Genomic DNA, 16,302 nt, shown 5'->3' on the forward strand with positions numbered 1-16,302 from the left:
AGGAATCACCAGATTGAACTGGAAAAGGCCTCTCGAGGCCAGGAAAGCCAAGGCGAGGACTTGCCGTCAGACTCCGCCGCAGCACCTGTAGAGTCGAGAGTTTCTCACTCCTTGCGGTCCCCAAAATACCTAGTTTCCCATGCCTGCCAGGAAACGACCTTCCTGACTCACTCGGTATGGCCGCTGGGAGCCTTGCAAGCAGGGTCCCAGGCCAGGCTTCCCAAGGGTTTCATTGGCTCCCATAAGCCCGTCTTCATCTTCGTCCCTTCAGACTGGTCATGCCCGAGTCTTTGCGTGTGTCTCTCAAACGTGACATTGCGGTCAAAGCCTCCATAACATAACCCATAACCAATTGTGTCCTGTTGTAAGAAGGACGAATTCTTTTTGGACTTAGGCAAGTCACACTGTTGCCATGAAGATAATGCTCACGGAGTTTCCGAATTCTGGAGGGATCACGTGAAGAGAAAAAGATACATGTTTCAGTTCTGCACAAAGATGTCATTACCAGATTACCCTTAAGTCATAGCTGGCTTAAAATTTTCCTTATATCTAGAAAACAAAAAAATCAAAGAACCAGCGATATTTCAAACAAAAAGCCACAAAAGTTGTAATCATCCTCATCAGGTCATTCCCGCGTTGATTTGTTCTGCTTGAATCCAGTTTTTCTATTACTTCTCGCGACCTTGCCTGTTGAGTGAAGGTGATAGGGACAGCGATAATTCCAAGAAGTATGCAAGGCTTTCTGTCCGGACTCAGCTGCTTTGCTCAGTGAAGCGGGTGTCTCGATCACCAGAGATGGTGGACGGTTTACCGCAAGGGGAAACACATTTTCTGACAGTCTCTCTGTCGCTGGGGGCATCGGCCTTGTAGCAGGGGAAAGCTTCAGCTCATCCAGAAGACACGCAGGAACAGAGGCGAACCCGGCGTGAGCAGCAGTTGAATGAAGTCCAGTTTCAAAGTACATCAAGGAGGAACAAACGCAGAAACCAAAAGCACGTTCGTCGGGGAGCCTGGCGGCACCAAGCAGCCGTCTCGGGCTCCCATTGCCGTGGCGGCTGTTCAGCGAACAGCCATCGTCGAGCCGTCTCAGCTTCCTGGATTTAGGAGCAGACCGTTACTGTGTCATAGGGCACCAGGACGACAGCAGACTGGCACTGGGCCTGAGAAGGAAGAGACACTTGCAGACGTGGAAGACTCCGCGTGTGCCACTCTTTACAGGTGTGGTCGCCGATGCCTTTGCGTGGCAGTGAGCTGGGGTGAGTCAGATGCTTGGGGAGATTTGGCTTCTTCCGGAATCAAAGACCCAATGAAGACAACATGCAGCTCGGAAAATTGTTTCAATAAAACACAGAATCGTTGCTTCTGAGGCAAGAAACTTCACAGTATCTTATCGGGAACAGACCAATAATACAGAAAAATCTTTGTTTTTTTGGCAGGTGGAAGAATAAGTTTTAGGACAGTATTGATATTTAAAACTTACTTTTTTATTATTTCTGCCTATAGCACCTATGTGGTCTCCCATCCAAGTACTAACCAGGCCTGACTCTGCTTAGCTTCCGAGATCAGAAGTCCAGCTTGTTCAGGGTGGCGCGGCCGTAGACCATGGACCGTGGCTCCACTGGGGCGCGAACCCAGGACCTTCTGTGTGTAAAGCAGACGTGCTCACCGCTGCACTATGGAACCACGTCCTAGAGCTTATCTTTAAAAACCATTCTTATCCAACTTGATCGCACATAACATTTCTTCTTCATAAACTTTTTACAACTTTCTTTGTTCCTTTTAGTTTGTCTCTTGTTCTCTTACCCATTCAGAAATAACCAGGACAAAATGACCTTCATCCCCCTTAAAGAAAACACATCTCCATGTCACATACCTTTGTTTATTTATTTATTATTATTTTTTATGGTGACGTTGGTTAACGAAATCCACTAAGTTTCAGGTGTATGATTCAACTGTAAGGTGTGTGGATATGTATGTGTACATATATATCCACACACATGTATACGTTCATACCTTTGTTTAAAAATCAAAACGTATCCTATTTTTCTTGTATACACAGTTGTTTTCCCTGTTATTGTTTTTTGTTGCTTTAACTACATATATTAGAATTCTTGACCTGTAGAAACTAATTTCTGGTGAAGACTAAGAAGTAAGTGATTATGAACTAACTGTTGCACCAGTGTTCTTTAGATTAATGAATTTGTAAATAGATGCCCTAATTTCTAGAGATATATGCTTTTCATAGTACAGTCTTTCAGTGAGGCACAAGACGTGTTTACTAAAAGACCCAAATACCATTGGTTCCTCTGTGGTGAAAAGCCAAAGTAGATAAATCTGTTTAATAATTAATTTTAATTCTTTTATTTGGAAATAGTCTGGATAGTCAATGAATTTTCATCATTTAATTTAGTTAGCAAAACTTCAAAGTTTCAAAGGGATTTAGGAAACCATTTTAAGTACATCAAATATGATTTTTGCTAAAGAGGTCACCTCAAAAAACCTCTGTCCTTATTTTATTTAGTTTACTTGCTCTTAACAATTCTGTTTAGATTACTTATGAAAATTTTATCATACCAAGTTATTTTTCTTGTTGACAAATTTTGCAACACGGATAACATGAACTTATTTGACTAGTAAACCCAGAGAGAATGAAATTATTATACTGAATGATAACCATACAGACATGCCTGTTTAACCAAACCAAACTCCAGTACGAAATATTTCCCCAGCTCATGTGATCCTGAAAAGTGGGTTAGTCTGTATTACATTTTTGAGAATTTTATGTCGGTGCTTGTTCGAGCCATTTGAATAGACTCTTTTACAAATGAGCAGTGCTGTCCAGAGGTAGAGAACCACACACGCACGTGAGCACAGTCACACTCCTGCCCTTGGCTTTAAAATCACAGCCTTGGGACAGGTAATAATCTCATGTACTCGATGGCCGTGTCGTTTTCTAATGAACGTTTGCGGAGAAGACAGTGAAGATTTGTGTTCGTCCTTGGCAAGGGGGTCCTGGAGCCAGAGGAGCAGTTCGTGCTTTCTCCCTCTGTTTCCTTCGGGACCTGGGGCTGGTAGAGATAGGGGGCCTTGGCATACTGCCGGAGCTGCCTTTCTGCTGCGCGAGGGGGGGACGTTTGCTCTGGGCGCCCCAGGGCCGGGTCGACGCCCTGTCCGGCGGCACGGTCGCCAGCTGGCTTCCTTCCGGGCGCACAGCTTCATGTAGCTGCGCGAGGGCCCTCAGCAGACCCCGTCCGGCTCTGACTCTCCGGCTTCCCGTTTGACAGATTTCCGACCGGGAAGTTATTAAATCCTTCCACGTATCTTGTCAGGTCAGCGGCGGGGACAGCAGTGTTTCCGGTGGTCAGATAGTCCGCGGACCCGAGGGGGAGCAGAGGGCATTCCCTTCCAGCGTCAACCCCGCCGACACCTGCATGTCCCAGGTGGCAGAAGCCACGCCGGGCCCTTAGCACAGGCAGCAGCTCCCCTGAGAGAGACGGGGCCAACGGTCATTCGGTCCGGACCCACGGAGGAAGGGCCGGGCTGACACCCCAGTTCCCTGTCACTGGGCGCAGAAGGGTCGTCTGTTCACAGGGCCCCGTGGGCTGGGCCCCCCTGAGTCGCGCAGTCTCTCATCGTGGCCCTTAGGGCGGCCTCGGGCCGGACCAGGGCCGGGACGCCTGTGTCAGGCCTGCGAGGGCGTCAGTCGGAAGGCTCTGCCGCAGCACCCGTCCCCTGCCCCGTCGCAGCCTGCTGCCACTGGCCTTTCGATGAAGCTATTTAAAGATGTTTCAGCTCTTACGTTCCTAACTGTAGCCTTTGTTAGGACTTTGCCAGCAGGTTTGGTCTTAGAGCTCTGGGTAGGGACGCTGTTCCCGTAAAGCATTCGGGTGACGGTGACGTCACTCCACAGCCCGTGTAAGTGTCCAGCGTCGTCATCTGACTTGCCTTACGTTCCCTGTTCTAACCTAATTGTATCCTGAGTCGGGTGTCACTCATGGGTTTTGGTACCACAGTGTGTGAATTCCCATATCACGGAGCCCTAAAAATTTCCTTTCTCTGCCCCCTGACCATTTCACCCACTCTTGAGTCAAAAGGCTGTGGGTCCCAAGCAAGGGGTCAAGCTAAGGACCCTGGTCCTTTGGTCGACCTGTAAGTTCGGTTCCCGTCCCGGCCGCCGGTCGGGTTGCTCCCTGTAACCTCCACCTTCTGGCTTTTTAATGTGTCCTGTGGGCGAGTCGAGCAGACATCAGTGGCCGCTAGGGCCCTGCCTTGTTGGGCACCAGCGAGGGTCCCTCTGGCCCAGCCTCTGGTAGTGCCGAGTGAAGCCCGAGTGTCAAGCCCGGCACCGCCTGCTTTGTCTGTCCCATTTCTCAGTGACCGTCCAAAGCTTCCTGCCCTGCCGGGCGAGGCCACGGTCCCCCGTCCTGCCTGTGTCCTCTGCTCCCGTCAGTCCTTGCTTTGTTCGCTTTATTTCTTCATAACCTTGAGAACTTTCCAGCGTTTGGGGAAGAGTCTCCGGACTGTCCCTCGGCCTCTCCCTGTCCCCGTGTATTTCGTCAGCGTCTGAGAGGCCCACGGCGGGGCTGGGACCACGTCAGCAAGGCTCCTGCGCTGGCTGGTTTCTGTGAGGCTCATCATCATTCTTCCTCGTGCCCATTTTTTAATATTTTGGTCTCTAGGTACCAGTAAAACCACTATTAAGTTGGGAGCTCACTAAAAATTTTTCAATTGAAAAGATTCTCCAGTGAAAGGGTCTATGTCTGGCCAGTGACAGTAGGATGTAGTCACCTCGGTAGCAATTCCAGCCAGTAAGCCTTTTCATGGAAAGACCTGGCTTAGAATAAATCATTTCCGTGGATGCAGACAGTGCAGCCCCCATGGTCGAAAGATTCACTCCCAGAAACATCACAGGCGGTCAGGGTGGCGGGGTGCACGTGGCGCCTCCGGTCTCCCACGAAATACGAGCACCTCCAGCCACAATCCCACCAGTTTGTGGCCCCAGGCAGGCGCTGCTGAAAGGAGCTTTTCCCAGCACTGACCGGTGACAGAGGTGGAGATGAGGCCCTTTCCGGGCTGGGGCCCCTGTGGTGCGCTCCCCTGTGGGCTGGCATGGCCGCCGCCGGGCGCACCTAGGCGAGTGCACCTTGCAGGTGGTTGAGACGGGGGTTCACGAGTCTGTCTGCCCTGGTCACAGAGCCAAGCTCCTAGGACGTAGAGCAAGACAGAGAGCAACCTCATCCGGCTTTGAGAGAGGGGGGCCCGCAGCAGTTTGTCCCCACAGACTCCTGTCCCGAGAGAGCCGCTCAGCTCTGCAGCCTGCGAGGCTGCTGCCAGCAGGCTGCGGGGGCCTGCGCTTGTGCTCTGTCCGGCCGTACTTCTTTCTTGTGACAAACAGCACAGAAGACACAGGTGCAGGGAAAACGACTGCTTTCGGGAGGAAAGACTCAAAACGCAGCAGTTGCTGGGCCCGAGCAGTGAGCATCACAGGGACACGTTCGTGCCGATCTAAGTGCCGGAGAGGGAGCAAGGACTCGGCCCCACAGTCCCGCCCGGTGCGGTGCAGCCGAGGCCTGGGCCAGAGCAGGGCAGGGCGGCGCGCTCCCCTGCAGCGCTCACGTGTGCCCGACCCCGGCCCTGACCTCTCGGGCGCAGCAGCGCGTGCTTGTAGCTGGCTGGCCAAACTTTCAGGGCAGAAAAATTCTTTTCCTCCCACCTTCTGAGTTCCGTCTGGACCAGGGACCAACACGGGACAGGTTAGCAGGAGAAAACGACCCGGTTTATCACACGTGTCCACACGGGGTTCCATAGGAACCGGCACCCCTCATTTCGTGTCCTTAAGCGTGAGGCAGGCATGTTGGTGGTGTGGCACTCGGCGTGTGCATAGCGCACAGCCCCCGGGGGGGGCGTCTGCTCCCTTGGGCGGTTCTGCCCCTGGACTTAGAGCTGGAATGGGGGCTGTCTAGGCCGGGGGCTGGAGTTGGCCCAGCCAGCCCTCCCTGCTGCCCCGTCACCCGGCTCTGTCCCCCAAGGTCCCACTGGGGTCGGGGGCTGTTACCACAGTGGGCGTCCTGGGGGTCCCTCCCACCGCCCACCTCCTGCCTCGAAGAAGCCAGCGTGGGCCTGCGCTTTCACACACTGAGGGCTGTTTGTTCTTTATTTGCAGAGGTATTGTGGCCAGTATTTTGGTTTTCTTATGTTTTGGAGTCACACAAGCTAAAGACGGGCCATTTTCCAGACCTCACCCAGGTAACTTGCCGTTTCTTTTTCCGTGTGTGCCACGTGGCGGTTCTTTTCTGAGCAGTCGCTCTGTGTCTGTGCTGCTGGGTGTGAATGTCCTGCTTCCCCTCTTCCTGTCCCGTTTTTGCGGGCCACCCACACTTGTCATCTGAGGAAGGCGAGGGCTGCGTTTTGAAGTCACCTGTAAGTTCTCTCGGCTGCTGGGTCGCCTTCAGCCCAGGTCTGTGTGTTCCTCACCCTGCAGTGGTCCTGTCCTCTCAGGCAGAGGTTCCTCCTGCAGACCGAGGTGTTCCTGGGCTGCCCAGTGCGGCTGGTGTGGGCTCGGACGGGTGGCTGTGCTGTCGGCCGTGAGGTGTCTGCCCTGCCATTGAGGAGCCATCTGCGGGGAGTTCTCCTGTCTCTGTCCACCTGCCCCTGGGGTTCCGGGGGCTCTGACCCCACAGAGCTGGAGGGCGTGCTCGCACGACTCGGTCCTGTCCTGGCCCCCAGGGCCCAGCTGGTTCAGGGCCCCAGCCTCACTGGGGCAGGGCATGTGGGTGGCTTTCCTGAAGGGTCACAACTTAGTAACACGTTTCTTTTCTGTCTCAATAAGGGTATGTATTTGTTGTAGAAAATTTGGAAAATACAAGAAATGTTTTAAGTAAAACTACAGACCACTCACAAAAAATAACCACTGTTTTGATGTGTTTGCACCCTTGTACAGGTACATAGCTTTAAAAAAATTGGAATCGTGTCATGTGTGGGTTTATATCAGATTTAACACTAGCATTTCCTTTTTTTAAATTAGACAGCTGGATTTTTTTTATATGCCAAAGGAGTTTTATTTTGACAGCTGGACTTTCAATGGCTGCTTGTTTAGCGGTCATTTGAATGTACTACAGTTAATTTAACCAGTTCCATGTAATTCTATATTTAGGGGTGTCCATTTTTTTGTAGTAAACCAGGCTGCACCGAGTCCTCACACAGACGTCTGTGTATGCGTGTAGCAGAGTCCCAGGAGAAGTGGCTGGGTAATGAGCCGGCCCACAGTAGATGTCACCGGAGGGCCCTCCAGAGGGGACGTGTCTATAGGGCCCAGTGGGCGAGGTGGGTCTGAGCAGTCGCCGGCCCCTCTGCCCCTTTAGTGCCTGCTGGGGACGTGAGTGCTGACTGGCCCCTGCATGGTCCCTGGCCCCGGGGCAGTGGCAAGCATCCTGGGCTGCAGGGCACAGCCAACACCTGAGGGGTAGGCGAGGCGAGGGGGGGCGGCCAACTCCACCTGCTCAGTGTCTGACACACCCAGTCCTGCCGCAGAGGGTTTGGGCTCCTGACCGGTGTGACGGGAAAGCGAGGCGGTAGCGTCAAAACCACCGGAGTCGCGTGGAAGGCCGGGGGCAGTTAAGTTGGTCGCGTCGATTCGAAAGGAAGAGTGAGAGCTGCCAGGGGCTCAGCCGAAGCTGGTCTGTAGTTGGCGGTGGTTGACGGCCCGGTGAGCCCCTGTGGGCGCCGGGCCGGGTCGCAGATGCAGTCCCCGCGGGACAGACAGCCCTGCCCTTGGGACCGGCCAGCACGCAGCTGCTCGTCCCGGCACCGGTTCCCCGGGCTCCAGGAGACCCTGGGCTCTGTGCGGTCTGGCTCACGTCACCTGGCAGGACTCTGGTCTTCCTGGAGCCGGGTGCGCATTGCACGAGGTCCCTCCGCAGAGGCCGTGACATCCCCGGGTCCGCGTTCAGAGCCCTGCTCTGCCTTTCGGTTCAGCGGCTTCGCGCACACTCCAGGTCTCCTTGCCAGTCTTTGACTTAATTAAGGCGGAGCCTGTCCTGGAGCACCTTCCAGACGTCTCGTTAGCCCCTGACCGGCAGCAGACGTCCACCTCCTCAGGTGGCTCATGTGGTCGGTGCTGCCCAGGCCAGGGGTGGGGGTTGGGAGCGGGGGATGGGGGACCTCGCTGGGAATGGGTGTCATCTCAGAGGGAGGCAGGCGCCTTCCTGATGTCCTTGTCTTCGGGCTCCTCTGCGAACTGGAGCTCGGCGGGGCATTCTCAGGGCTGCAGGCGGCTGGAGTCAAGTGTCTAGGAAGAAATAAGTGTTGGGAGCAGGTGCCAAGCCAGGGGAGCCAAGCCCAGGATCTCGAGGGGACCGGAGACCCTGGCAGAGGGCCTGGAAGAGGGCCTGCTGGGTATTTGGGGAGGGGCGGGCAAGTCTGGGGCCCTGGCAGGTGCTACAGGGTGAGAGCAGGGGGTGCCGAGATGGCCCGCCTTCCTGCAGGACGGGGCGGCGCGGGGCCCGCGCCGAGGGCTGCTGTGCGGAGGCGCCAGGCGTCGGTTCAGCCTCGGGCGGGCGGTCTGAGCCCCTTGGGAACTGAGTGCGGGAACCCCCTGCCCCAGAGGGCCCGCCACCCGCCCCACCACCACGGTGCCCTTTTAGCCGCTTCTGCAGCCCTTGGGCGAGAGGGAGTTTCCCGAGCTTTTCCTTCCTTGAGAGCAGGATGAATAAGTGTCGCCTCAACAGTTTGTCCCCAGTGTCCGGAACTGTGTTAGCAAATGCTCCACGTTTGTGTTTCCTGCCTGCGCAGGCCAGTTTTCCCTAAACCTCCGTGGCCGTTTCTCCGTGGCAGGGAGATGAGGCACGGGCGCCGAGGGTGCTGGGTTGGCCCTGGAGACTCGTGGGGACACGCCTGTGCGGTGACGCCTGGCGCCTGCCTAGCCGTCACTCTGGGTCTGGTGCATCAGGCCCTGGCACCCCCCACTGCTCCCCTGGCTGCTGCCCACCCCTCCGGTCCCCTCCCCCAGCTGGATGACCCGTCAACAACAGTGGTCCAGCCTGGGGCTCTGGGTCTCCGTTCCAGAGCCTCTTAAAAGATCATGAGCACCCCTTTTTTATTCAAGGCGCATCAGGTTTTTTGTTTGTTTGCTTGTTTCCAACGGTTATTAGTCTCTCTTTATTCTTTTGGTGACATCTTCCAGAGTTAACTACTTCAGTTTGTAGGCGGCGAAATGTCCAAGGTAGCCACTTTAAATGCTGCGTCAGTGAGCTTGGGCTTTCCCTATACTTCGACTCAGAATTAAGACTTTGATCCTTGTTTTTTCTGTATCCCAGCCCCGGAAGCAGTTTTTACCGTAGGAGTTTTCTGCAGACAGTCTCCTGCTCTGTAGTCCTCTGTGACCAGGCTCTCGGCTCTGTCCTGTGCAGTGAATTAGTTTTTGAAAGTAGGCTGGTGATGTTTATTTATTTATTTATTTATTTAACACACACAAGCAAAGGGAAAGTCGATATTTTGGGCCTTTATTAAACAGGATTAACAAGGTTCTTGGAAGGTGAAAGTTACCATTTGCATTTCAGAATAGTTCTAGATGTCCAACCAGTTACCTCATCCCCAGTGAAAAACACGTTCGCCATTTGAGGGTGTGAACAGCAGACTAACAAAAGTTTTGATGGGCAAGGTCTTTTCTTTTCAGCTTTATTGAGACATAATTGACACACAAGATTGTGTGAGTCGAAGGTGGACAACAAGAATTCGATATATATTATGAAATGGTTGTCCCAGTAGGGTTAGTGACCACCTCTGTCACCTCATATAATTTCAGTTTTTTTGGTGCTGAGAACATTTAAGATCCATCCTCTTAGCAACTCCTGAGCATATGATGTACCGTTGCTCACATCGTCACCAGAGGGACAAGTCCCTAAGTGCGCCGATTAAAATCGAAGGCTGTGTTCCCTAAAACAAATCATCGTGACCGAACCGGGTTTGTCCCAAGAATTCAGGGCTGGTTCAACGTTAGAAAATGCATTAATGTCATTCATCACATTAACACAAAAGAGAAGAGTCGACACTCTTAAATGCAGAAAAGTAAAATTACATACTCATTCATGATAAAAACTGAGCAAACTGGAATTAAAAGGTTTTCCTAACAGGATCAAGGGTATCCACCAAAAACACACTGCAGACCTATCCGGGGTTGAGGGTTGCGAGCATTGCCAGTAAATACGGGACAGGGTGTTTGCTGGCAGTGCTCCTGTCCCACAGCTTAGGGGCCTTCTGCGCCACCGCGGTGAGATAAAGAGAAATAAAAGATTTGAGGACGGAAATGGAGGACAGAGGAAGAGAGAACAGTCAGAGAGAAACTGGGCTTACTTCCGAGTTACGTCTTGCTTTATAAAGTCCCTACCAGGGACGACGGGGCTGGAACAGATGGCGCGGGTGGCCAGGACCACGGCGGGGTGGACTCTGCCAGCAGGCGCCGGCCTGGGGCTGCCTGACGCCCCGCGCTCTGTGTGTTGCAGCCTACTGGAGGTTCTGGCTGTGCGCCAGTGTGGTCTACGAGCTGTTCCTCATCTTCATCCTCTTCCAGGTAAGCGGCTCCTCTGTGTTGGCTGTGCTGTGGGAGCTCAGGTGGTCATGTGGCCCCCAGGTAAGTGAAGGTGACGGGAGGTTTTGCACATCGGCCCCTCCAGTCCGAGGTGCGGGGAAGAGGAGAAACTGTTGGAGTGAGCAGCTTGCAAACCGCAGGAAACCAAAAGAGCATCCTGGACCTAGAGGGGAGGCTGCTTTTCTAGGGAAGTTCCTGCCCTGGTCCCCGATGGGCCCATTTCTGTGTGGACAAGGAATCCAAATTTGCACGGTCCGATTCGTCTGAATAGCACTGTCCTGATTGGACAGTCTCAGATTTTTTTGATTGGTTGGTATGGAGCTGCCCTGATTGTTCAGTATAGATACAGGTGCGGTATAGCTGCCAACTTCCAATCGGATGGGACAGGTCTCTCTGCCCATTGGTCAAGAGCCAGTACCAGGAAGTCCTTTATAAGGGCTGGCTCAGAGGACAGGAGCCTCCAGGTTCAGTCTGTGTCTTTCCTGAAATGCAGTGTGTGCCGGGCCTGTGGGGCCTCTGTCAGCAACGGCCGCTGGACTCTGGTCGTGAACTGCTCCCAGTTAACTGCTGGGAGTCCTTCTTGGTAGATACATTCGTTCTCAGGGTCCACAGAGGCATGGTTGAACCCTAACAAAAGTGGGCAGAGTCTGCAAGAAGACCCTCCAGAAGGATCCGTTTGTGAGAAGCTGGACCCACGGCCTTTCAGCAGAGGCTGTGTCCCCGGCTGGAGCTCAGCGGGCCTGGGCCCCTGGGTCAGGCCGTGCTGCGTCGACCCTGTCCTGGCGGCCTCTGGGCCAGACGAGTGTGGGCAGGGCCGGGCAAGTCCGACTGGTTCCTATGAGGGTGCCTGCTGGGCTGCCTCTGCTTTGAGTGGCAGGTGCTCCAGATCTGGGCCCGGAGCCACATGCCGGGGAAGAAGCACATCCGACCCCATGGCGCGGGGTCCTCTGAGCGTTTGAGGTGGACCTAGGGCCAGTCTTCGCTGGGGTTTTTTGGTTTTGATTTTGTGGTTGAGCAGTGTGGTTTTGTGTGCCTTTCTCCCTCCTGGCACACATTGTGCAGGATGGTCAGGGTGGCAGTTAGAAGCTTGTCTCCTTAGTAAATGTTGGATCAGGATTTGTGGCCACCAGTGTCTGTTTTATTGGTATTGATTGTTCTGCTTAATCTAATGAATGCATTTCGATGGTGACCTTCAATTTACAAAGCACTTTAATTCAGTCTCAAACTCTGTGTGGCTGGTAAATTTCACTTTTTAGGGCAGGTGTTCAGTTCTGTGAGTCTTAACACCTGTGTATATTTGCATAAACGCCGTCAGGACACAGCCCCGCCCCCGCAGACACCCTCACGTCCCTTCCTGAGAGTCTGCCGTCTCCCCGGCCCAAGCCCCCAGCCCCACTGATGGGTTCTTTCTCCATCCCCAGTTTCGCCTTTGAGCATCTCCTGTCCGGGGCCCTACGATGCCTCTGAAACCCATCCAGCCTGTGCGTTTCAGCACTCCGCTGCTTTGTGATGCCGAGTGGTCTCCGCGACCTGCGCGCAGTCACCAGGTGGTGACACTTGGGAGTTGTCGCCTGTGGGGCTGCGGGGCTGCGCTCCCTGCGGGCCCGGCCGTTAGCTCTCCCGGCAGCCCAGTGGCAGATCCAGGGGTCACGCCCTTGTCGGCACGTGCCAGATGCTTCATTTCAGGCAGCAGGGCTTAGCACGGTCCTGATTTGCGTTTCTGGAGTGGATGGTCATGTTGACCCAACTTCTCATGTGTTTATTAGCCACGCAGACATCCACTCTCGGAAGTGTTCAGGTTTTTTGCCTTTTTAAAAACTGGGTTTTTATGGTGTTATGACATTTTTATATAGTCTTGATATAAAGTCCTTTGTTGGGTTTGTGATTTGCAAATATTTTCTCCAAGTCTGTAGCTTGTCCTTCATTCCTTAACAGTGGTCTTCCTCATTTCTTTTCTGGATTGAGATTGTGATGTCATGTCTAAAATTTTTTTTTCTAATGTCATGTTACTAAGATACTAAAATTTTTCTCCTTTGTTTTTTTCTGAAAGTTTCATAGTTTTAGATTTTACATTTAGATCTTCTCCATTTTGAGGGTTTTTAAAAAATATTTTATTTCGAAATTATTGTTGATTCACAAGGAGTTCTAAAGAATTGTACAGGGAGGTCCCGTGTGCCCTTCACCCAGTCCCTCAAGAGTGACATTTTCCATAAACGTACAGCAGTGCCGCACCAGGAGATCAACATCGATTCAGGCCACAGCGCTTGTCACACTTCACCACTTTGACATGCGCACACACGAGTGGAGTTCTGTGCAATTTTCAGTTTTATGACAGTGCGTTTAATTAATTTTAGCAAAATACACGTAACACAAAGTTTACCGTCGTAGCCATTTTTCATTACACAGTTCAGTGGCATTAGGGCCATTCTCGTGCTGCCGTCACCGCCACCATCTTCAGAACTTTGTCCTCATCCCAAACCGACGCTCTGTCCCCATGAAACACTCCCCAGCCCCCCAGCTCCCGGAACCACCCCCTACGTCCTGTTTCTGTGACTGACACTTCTAGGGACCCCAGGTAAGTGGGATCACACGGTGATTGTCCTGCGTGTGGCTCATTTCAGTCAGCACAGTGTCCTCACGGTGCATCTGTGCCGTAGCAGGTGTCAGGACGTCCCTCCTCTCCAACCCGGTTCCTCTCTTTTTCCTGTGCTGCCCCAGCTACAGTCTCAGGCGCCGTCCCCCAGACCGGCAGGCAGACAGCCTCGTCGTGTCCCTGATTTAGGGGAAGGGCTTCAGCGTGTCACCACGTAGCACGTCGTCAGCTGTGGGTTTTTCATAGGCCCCACGATTCCGTGGAAGATGGTCCCCTCTGCTCCTAATTTGTCTTTTTATTATGAAAGGGTGTTGGAGTTGGTCAGATGCTTTTTCTGCATCAGATGTGGTGATCGTGTGGTTTTCCCTTTGTTAATATGGTGTGTTTCATCGATTCATTTTCTTATTTTGGACCAACTTGGTGTTACTGGTGTAACTCCCACTGGTCATGTGGATAACCCTGTTTCTGTACAGCTGGGTGGAGTTTCCTAGCGTTTCACCGAGGACTTTGCGTCCCCGTTCATGAGCGACGTCGTCTGTAGTTTTGCTGCAATGTCCGGATTCTGCTGACATGGTCGGCTGACTCAGGAACGCGGCCCTCCTAACCCTCGGATCCTGTGGTTGCCACAGCACATGTGGGCAAATCGTTATGAACCATGTCATTGTCTGAGGGTCACTTCCAAAGACCCCAAGTCAGGGACAGGGGCCTCAGTCATGTGACAGGATGCAGGTCTGAGTGTCACCTGTCCATGCAGCTTGAGCATCCCCCCCTTTGTTCCTTGGCTACTGCTCGGGGCAGGGGTGTGGGGATGGGGTCCTGATGCTGGGCATGTGGGGCCGCTCCCTGTGGACTGGTGGCCCAGCTTGTGGCCGGAGGGGGAGTGGGCCGCCTGCTGTGGGCCACTCTCCTCCGTCAGTGCCGTCTCGGGACCGTTTGGCTGATGCTGGCGTGTGCGTGTCTGGGAAAGGCTGTCCTGGGGCCGTGCGAAGCGTGGGGCGGGGACAAAGAGAACCCCCCAGTGCTCGGGCCACCCCTGCCCCTCCCATGGGAGGCACACCTGTGACCCATGCAGCATGGTCCTGTGGGGTGCGAGCGTCACCTGGGACTTGGGACTGCCTGGGGGACGGCATGTGCCCGCACAGTCGGTGGAGGTGTTGTCTGTGCACCGCACGCCCCAGTCCGCCCGTGCAGCTGGAGCTGTCAGGGACGTGGCCGGTGCATGTGTGTGGCTACACTGACCTTGCAGACTGTCCAGGACGGCCGCCAGTTTCTGAAGTATGTTGACCCCAAGCTGGGGGTCCCGCTGCCAGAGAGGGACTACGGGGGGAACTGCCTCATCTACGACACAGACAACGAGACCGACCCTTTCCACAATGTGTGGGTAAGGCCGGCCGGGAACCAGGCGTGGGGTGGGCCCAGGGCTGCCCCGCCGGGGGCTTCTCTGGAGCCCGAGTCACTCAGACCGCATGGGGGGGCGGGTGCCCACTGCAGGGCACCTTTCTCTCCTCGGGTCAAGGTGTGTCGTCCACCCACAGCATGTGTGCAAGCCCCTGGCCTTGTCCCTCAGAGGGCTGTGGGGTGCCCTGGGGCCCTGGACTTGGGTGGGAGCCAGCCAAGGTGTGCACAGGGGGCGAGGGGGCTGCCAGGGCCCCTGAGGGACGTCACACGACCTGGTCCTAGGCAGGGCTGTTGGGGACCACAGGGGGTCACGAGGATGGGGTACGGGGGCTGTGCGAGGCCTGCGTCCCGTCCCCTGCAGGACAAGCTGGACGGCTTCGTGCCTGCGCACTTCCTCGGCTGGTACTTGAAGGTACGGCGACCGCGTTGTTGGGCGGGATCCCCTGGTTTTCAGCCCCACCCTGGGGTCTGCGGCCGCTTCTCGTGGCGGGTGGACGTTCAGAGTGGTCGGGGTGTGGAGGGCACGGGCCCGGGGGCCACAGTGCAAGACGAGCCAGCTGTCCAGAGGCTTCGTAAAACCTCCTGGGAGCTCCGGGTATGACCCCAACCTGCGGCTTGTCCTTGGCACGGTGGCGGCCTGTGAGAGCCGTGGGCAGAAACCCTGCGAGGCCTCTGCCACCATGCCCACGCCGCTCATGAGCGTGGGGCCCACCTGGCACGCCCTCGGGCCCTGGACGCGTGAGCGGACGCACCGCACCGAGAGGTCACCCGAAAGCCTTCCGTCGGGCTGCTGGGTGGGGGGCTGTGGCGGGAGGGCTGACCCGCAGCGTCCCCGTCTGCCCGACCTGCAGACGCTGATGATCCGCGACTGGTGGACGTGCACGGTCGTGAGTGTGATGTTCGAGTTCCTGGAGTACAGCCTGGAGCACCAGCTGCCCAACTTCAGCGAGTGCTGGTGGGACCACGTAGGTGCGGCGCTCCGGGGGGCGGGAGACACGACGGCCTCCAGCAGGCTCCCCGGGGCGCAGGGCCCCCCGGCCCAGGCGAGACAGAGCGGGGTCCGCAGGCGCCCTCCTCCCGCAGTGGATCATGGACGTGCTTGTCTGCAACGGGCTGGGCATCTACTGCGGCATGAAGACCCTCAAGTGGCTGTCCCTGAAGACGTACAAGTGGCAGGGCCTCTGGAACATTCCAACGTACAAGTACGTGTCTGCATGGGGGCCCGGGCATCTGTGGGGCCTGGGGGTGGCCCAGGGTCCAGGCCCTGCTCCATCCGGTGCCTCTTTCGGGAATGGGGGGGGTGCGCAACAGACGAGGATTTTGCCTCTTGGAATCTCCACCTGGCACTTGACCCTGGGCTGCCGTGGGAACCGGGAACAGGCGGCCAGAACATCACAGCCCCGCCCCCTGTGGCCTTCCTGGGAGGCTGCCACCTGCTCCGAAGTGGCTGCAGGCGCCCTGGCAGTTTTACGTTGGTTTTAATAGAAAAAAAAGTGGGGGGGGGGGCGGGCCCGCGCCCCCCCCCCCCCCCGCCATGGGGACCTCTGGGGATGGGGCGAGGGAGCAGCATGGGCGTGGCTGAGAGCCCTCCGGCCCCCAGGGGCAAGATGAAGAGGATCGCCTTCCAGTTCACGCCCTACAGCTGGGTCCGCTTCGAGTGGAAGCCGGCGTCCAGCCTGCGCCGCTGGCTGGCCGTGTGCGGCATCATCCTGGTGGTGAGCTGCCA

General features: G+C 55.2%; 1 protein-coding gene across 5 annotated transcripts in view; it reads left to right on the top strand.

The window, feature by feature from the left end:
* PTDSS2 (phosphatidylserine synthase 2) overlaps window positions 1-16,302 on the top strand; it is a 31,116-nt gene that overhangs the window by 13,325 nt on the left and 1,489 nt on the right. The window contains exons 3-9 of one of the 5 annotated variants that reach the window (XM_015588761.2): window positions 6,164-6,246; window positions 10,500-10,627; window positions 14,425-14,559; window positions 14,938-14,988; window positions 15,428-15,545; window positions 15,643-15,778; window positions 16,177-16,291. In XM_015588761.2, the coding sequence (XP_015444247.1) occupies window positions 6,164-6,246; window positions 10,500-10,627; window positions 14,425-14,559; window positions 14,938-14,988; window positions 15,428-15,545; window positions 15,643-15,778; window positions 16,177-16,291 (766 nt within the window). The remainder of the gene's footprint in view (window positions 1-6,163; window positions 6,247-10,499; window positions 10,628-14,424; window positions 14,560-14,937; window positions 14,989-15,427; window positions 15,546-15,642; window positions 15,779-16,176; window positions 16,292-16,302) is intronic. The other 4 variants (XM_015588762.2, XM_015588763.2, XM_006910948.3 and 1 more) reach the window with 4 other exon arrangements.

Source organism: Pteropus alecto, unplaced genomic scaffold (genome assembly GCF_000325575.1).
Source record: "Pteropus alecto unplaced genomic scaffold, ASM32557v1 scaffold43, whole genome shotgun sequence".
Taxonomy (NCBI): Eukaryota; Metazoa; Chordata; class Mammalia; order Chiroptera; family Pteropodidae; genus Pteropus; species Pteropus alecto.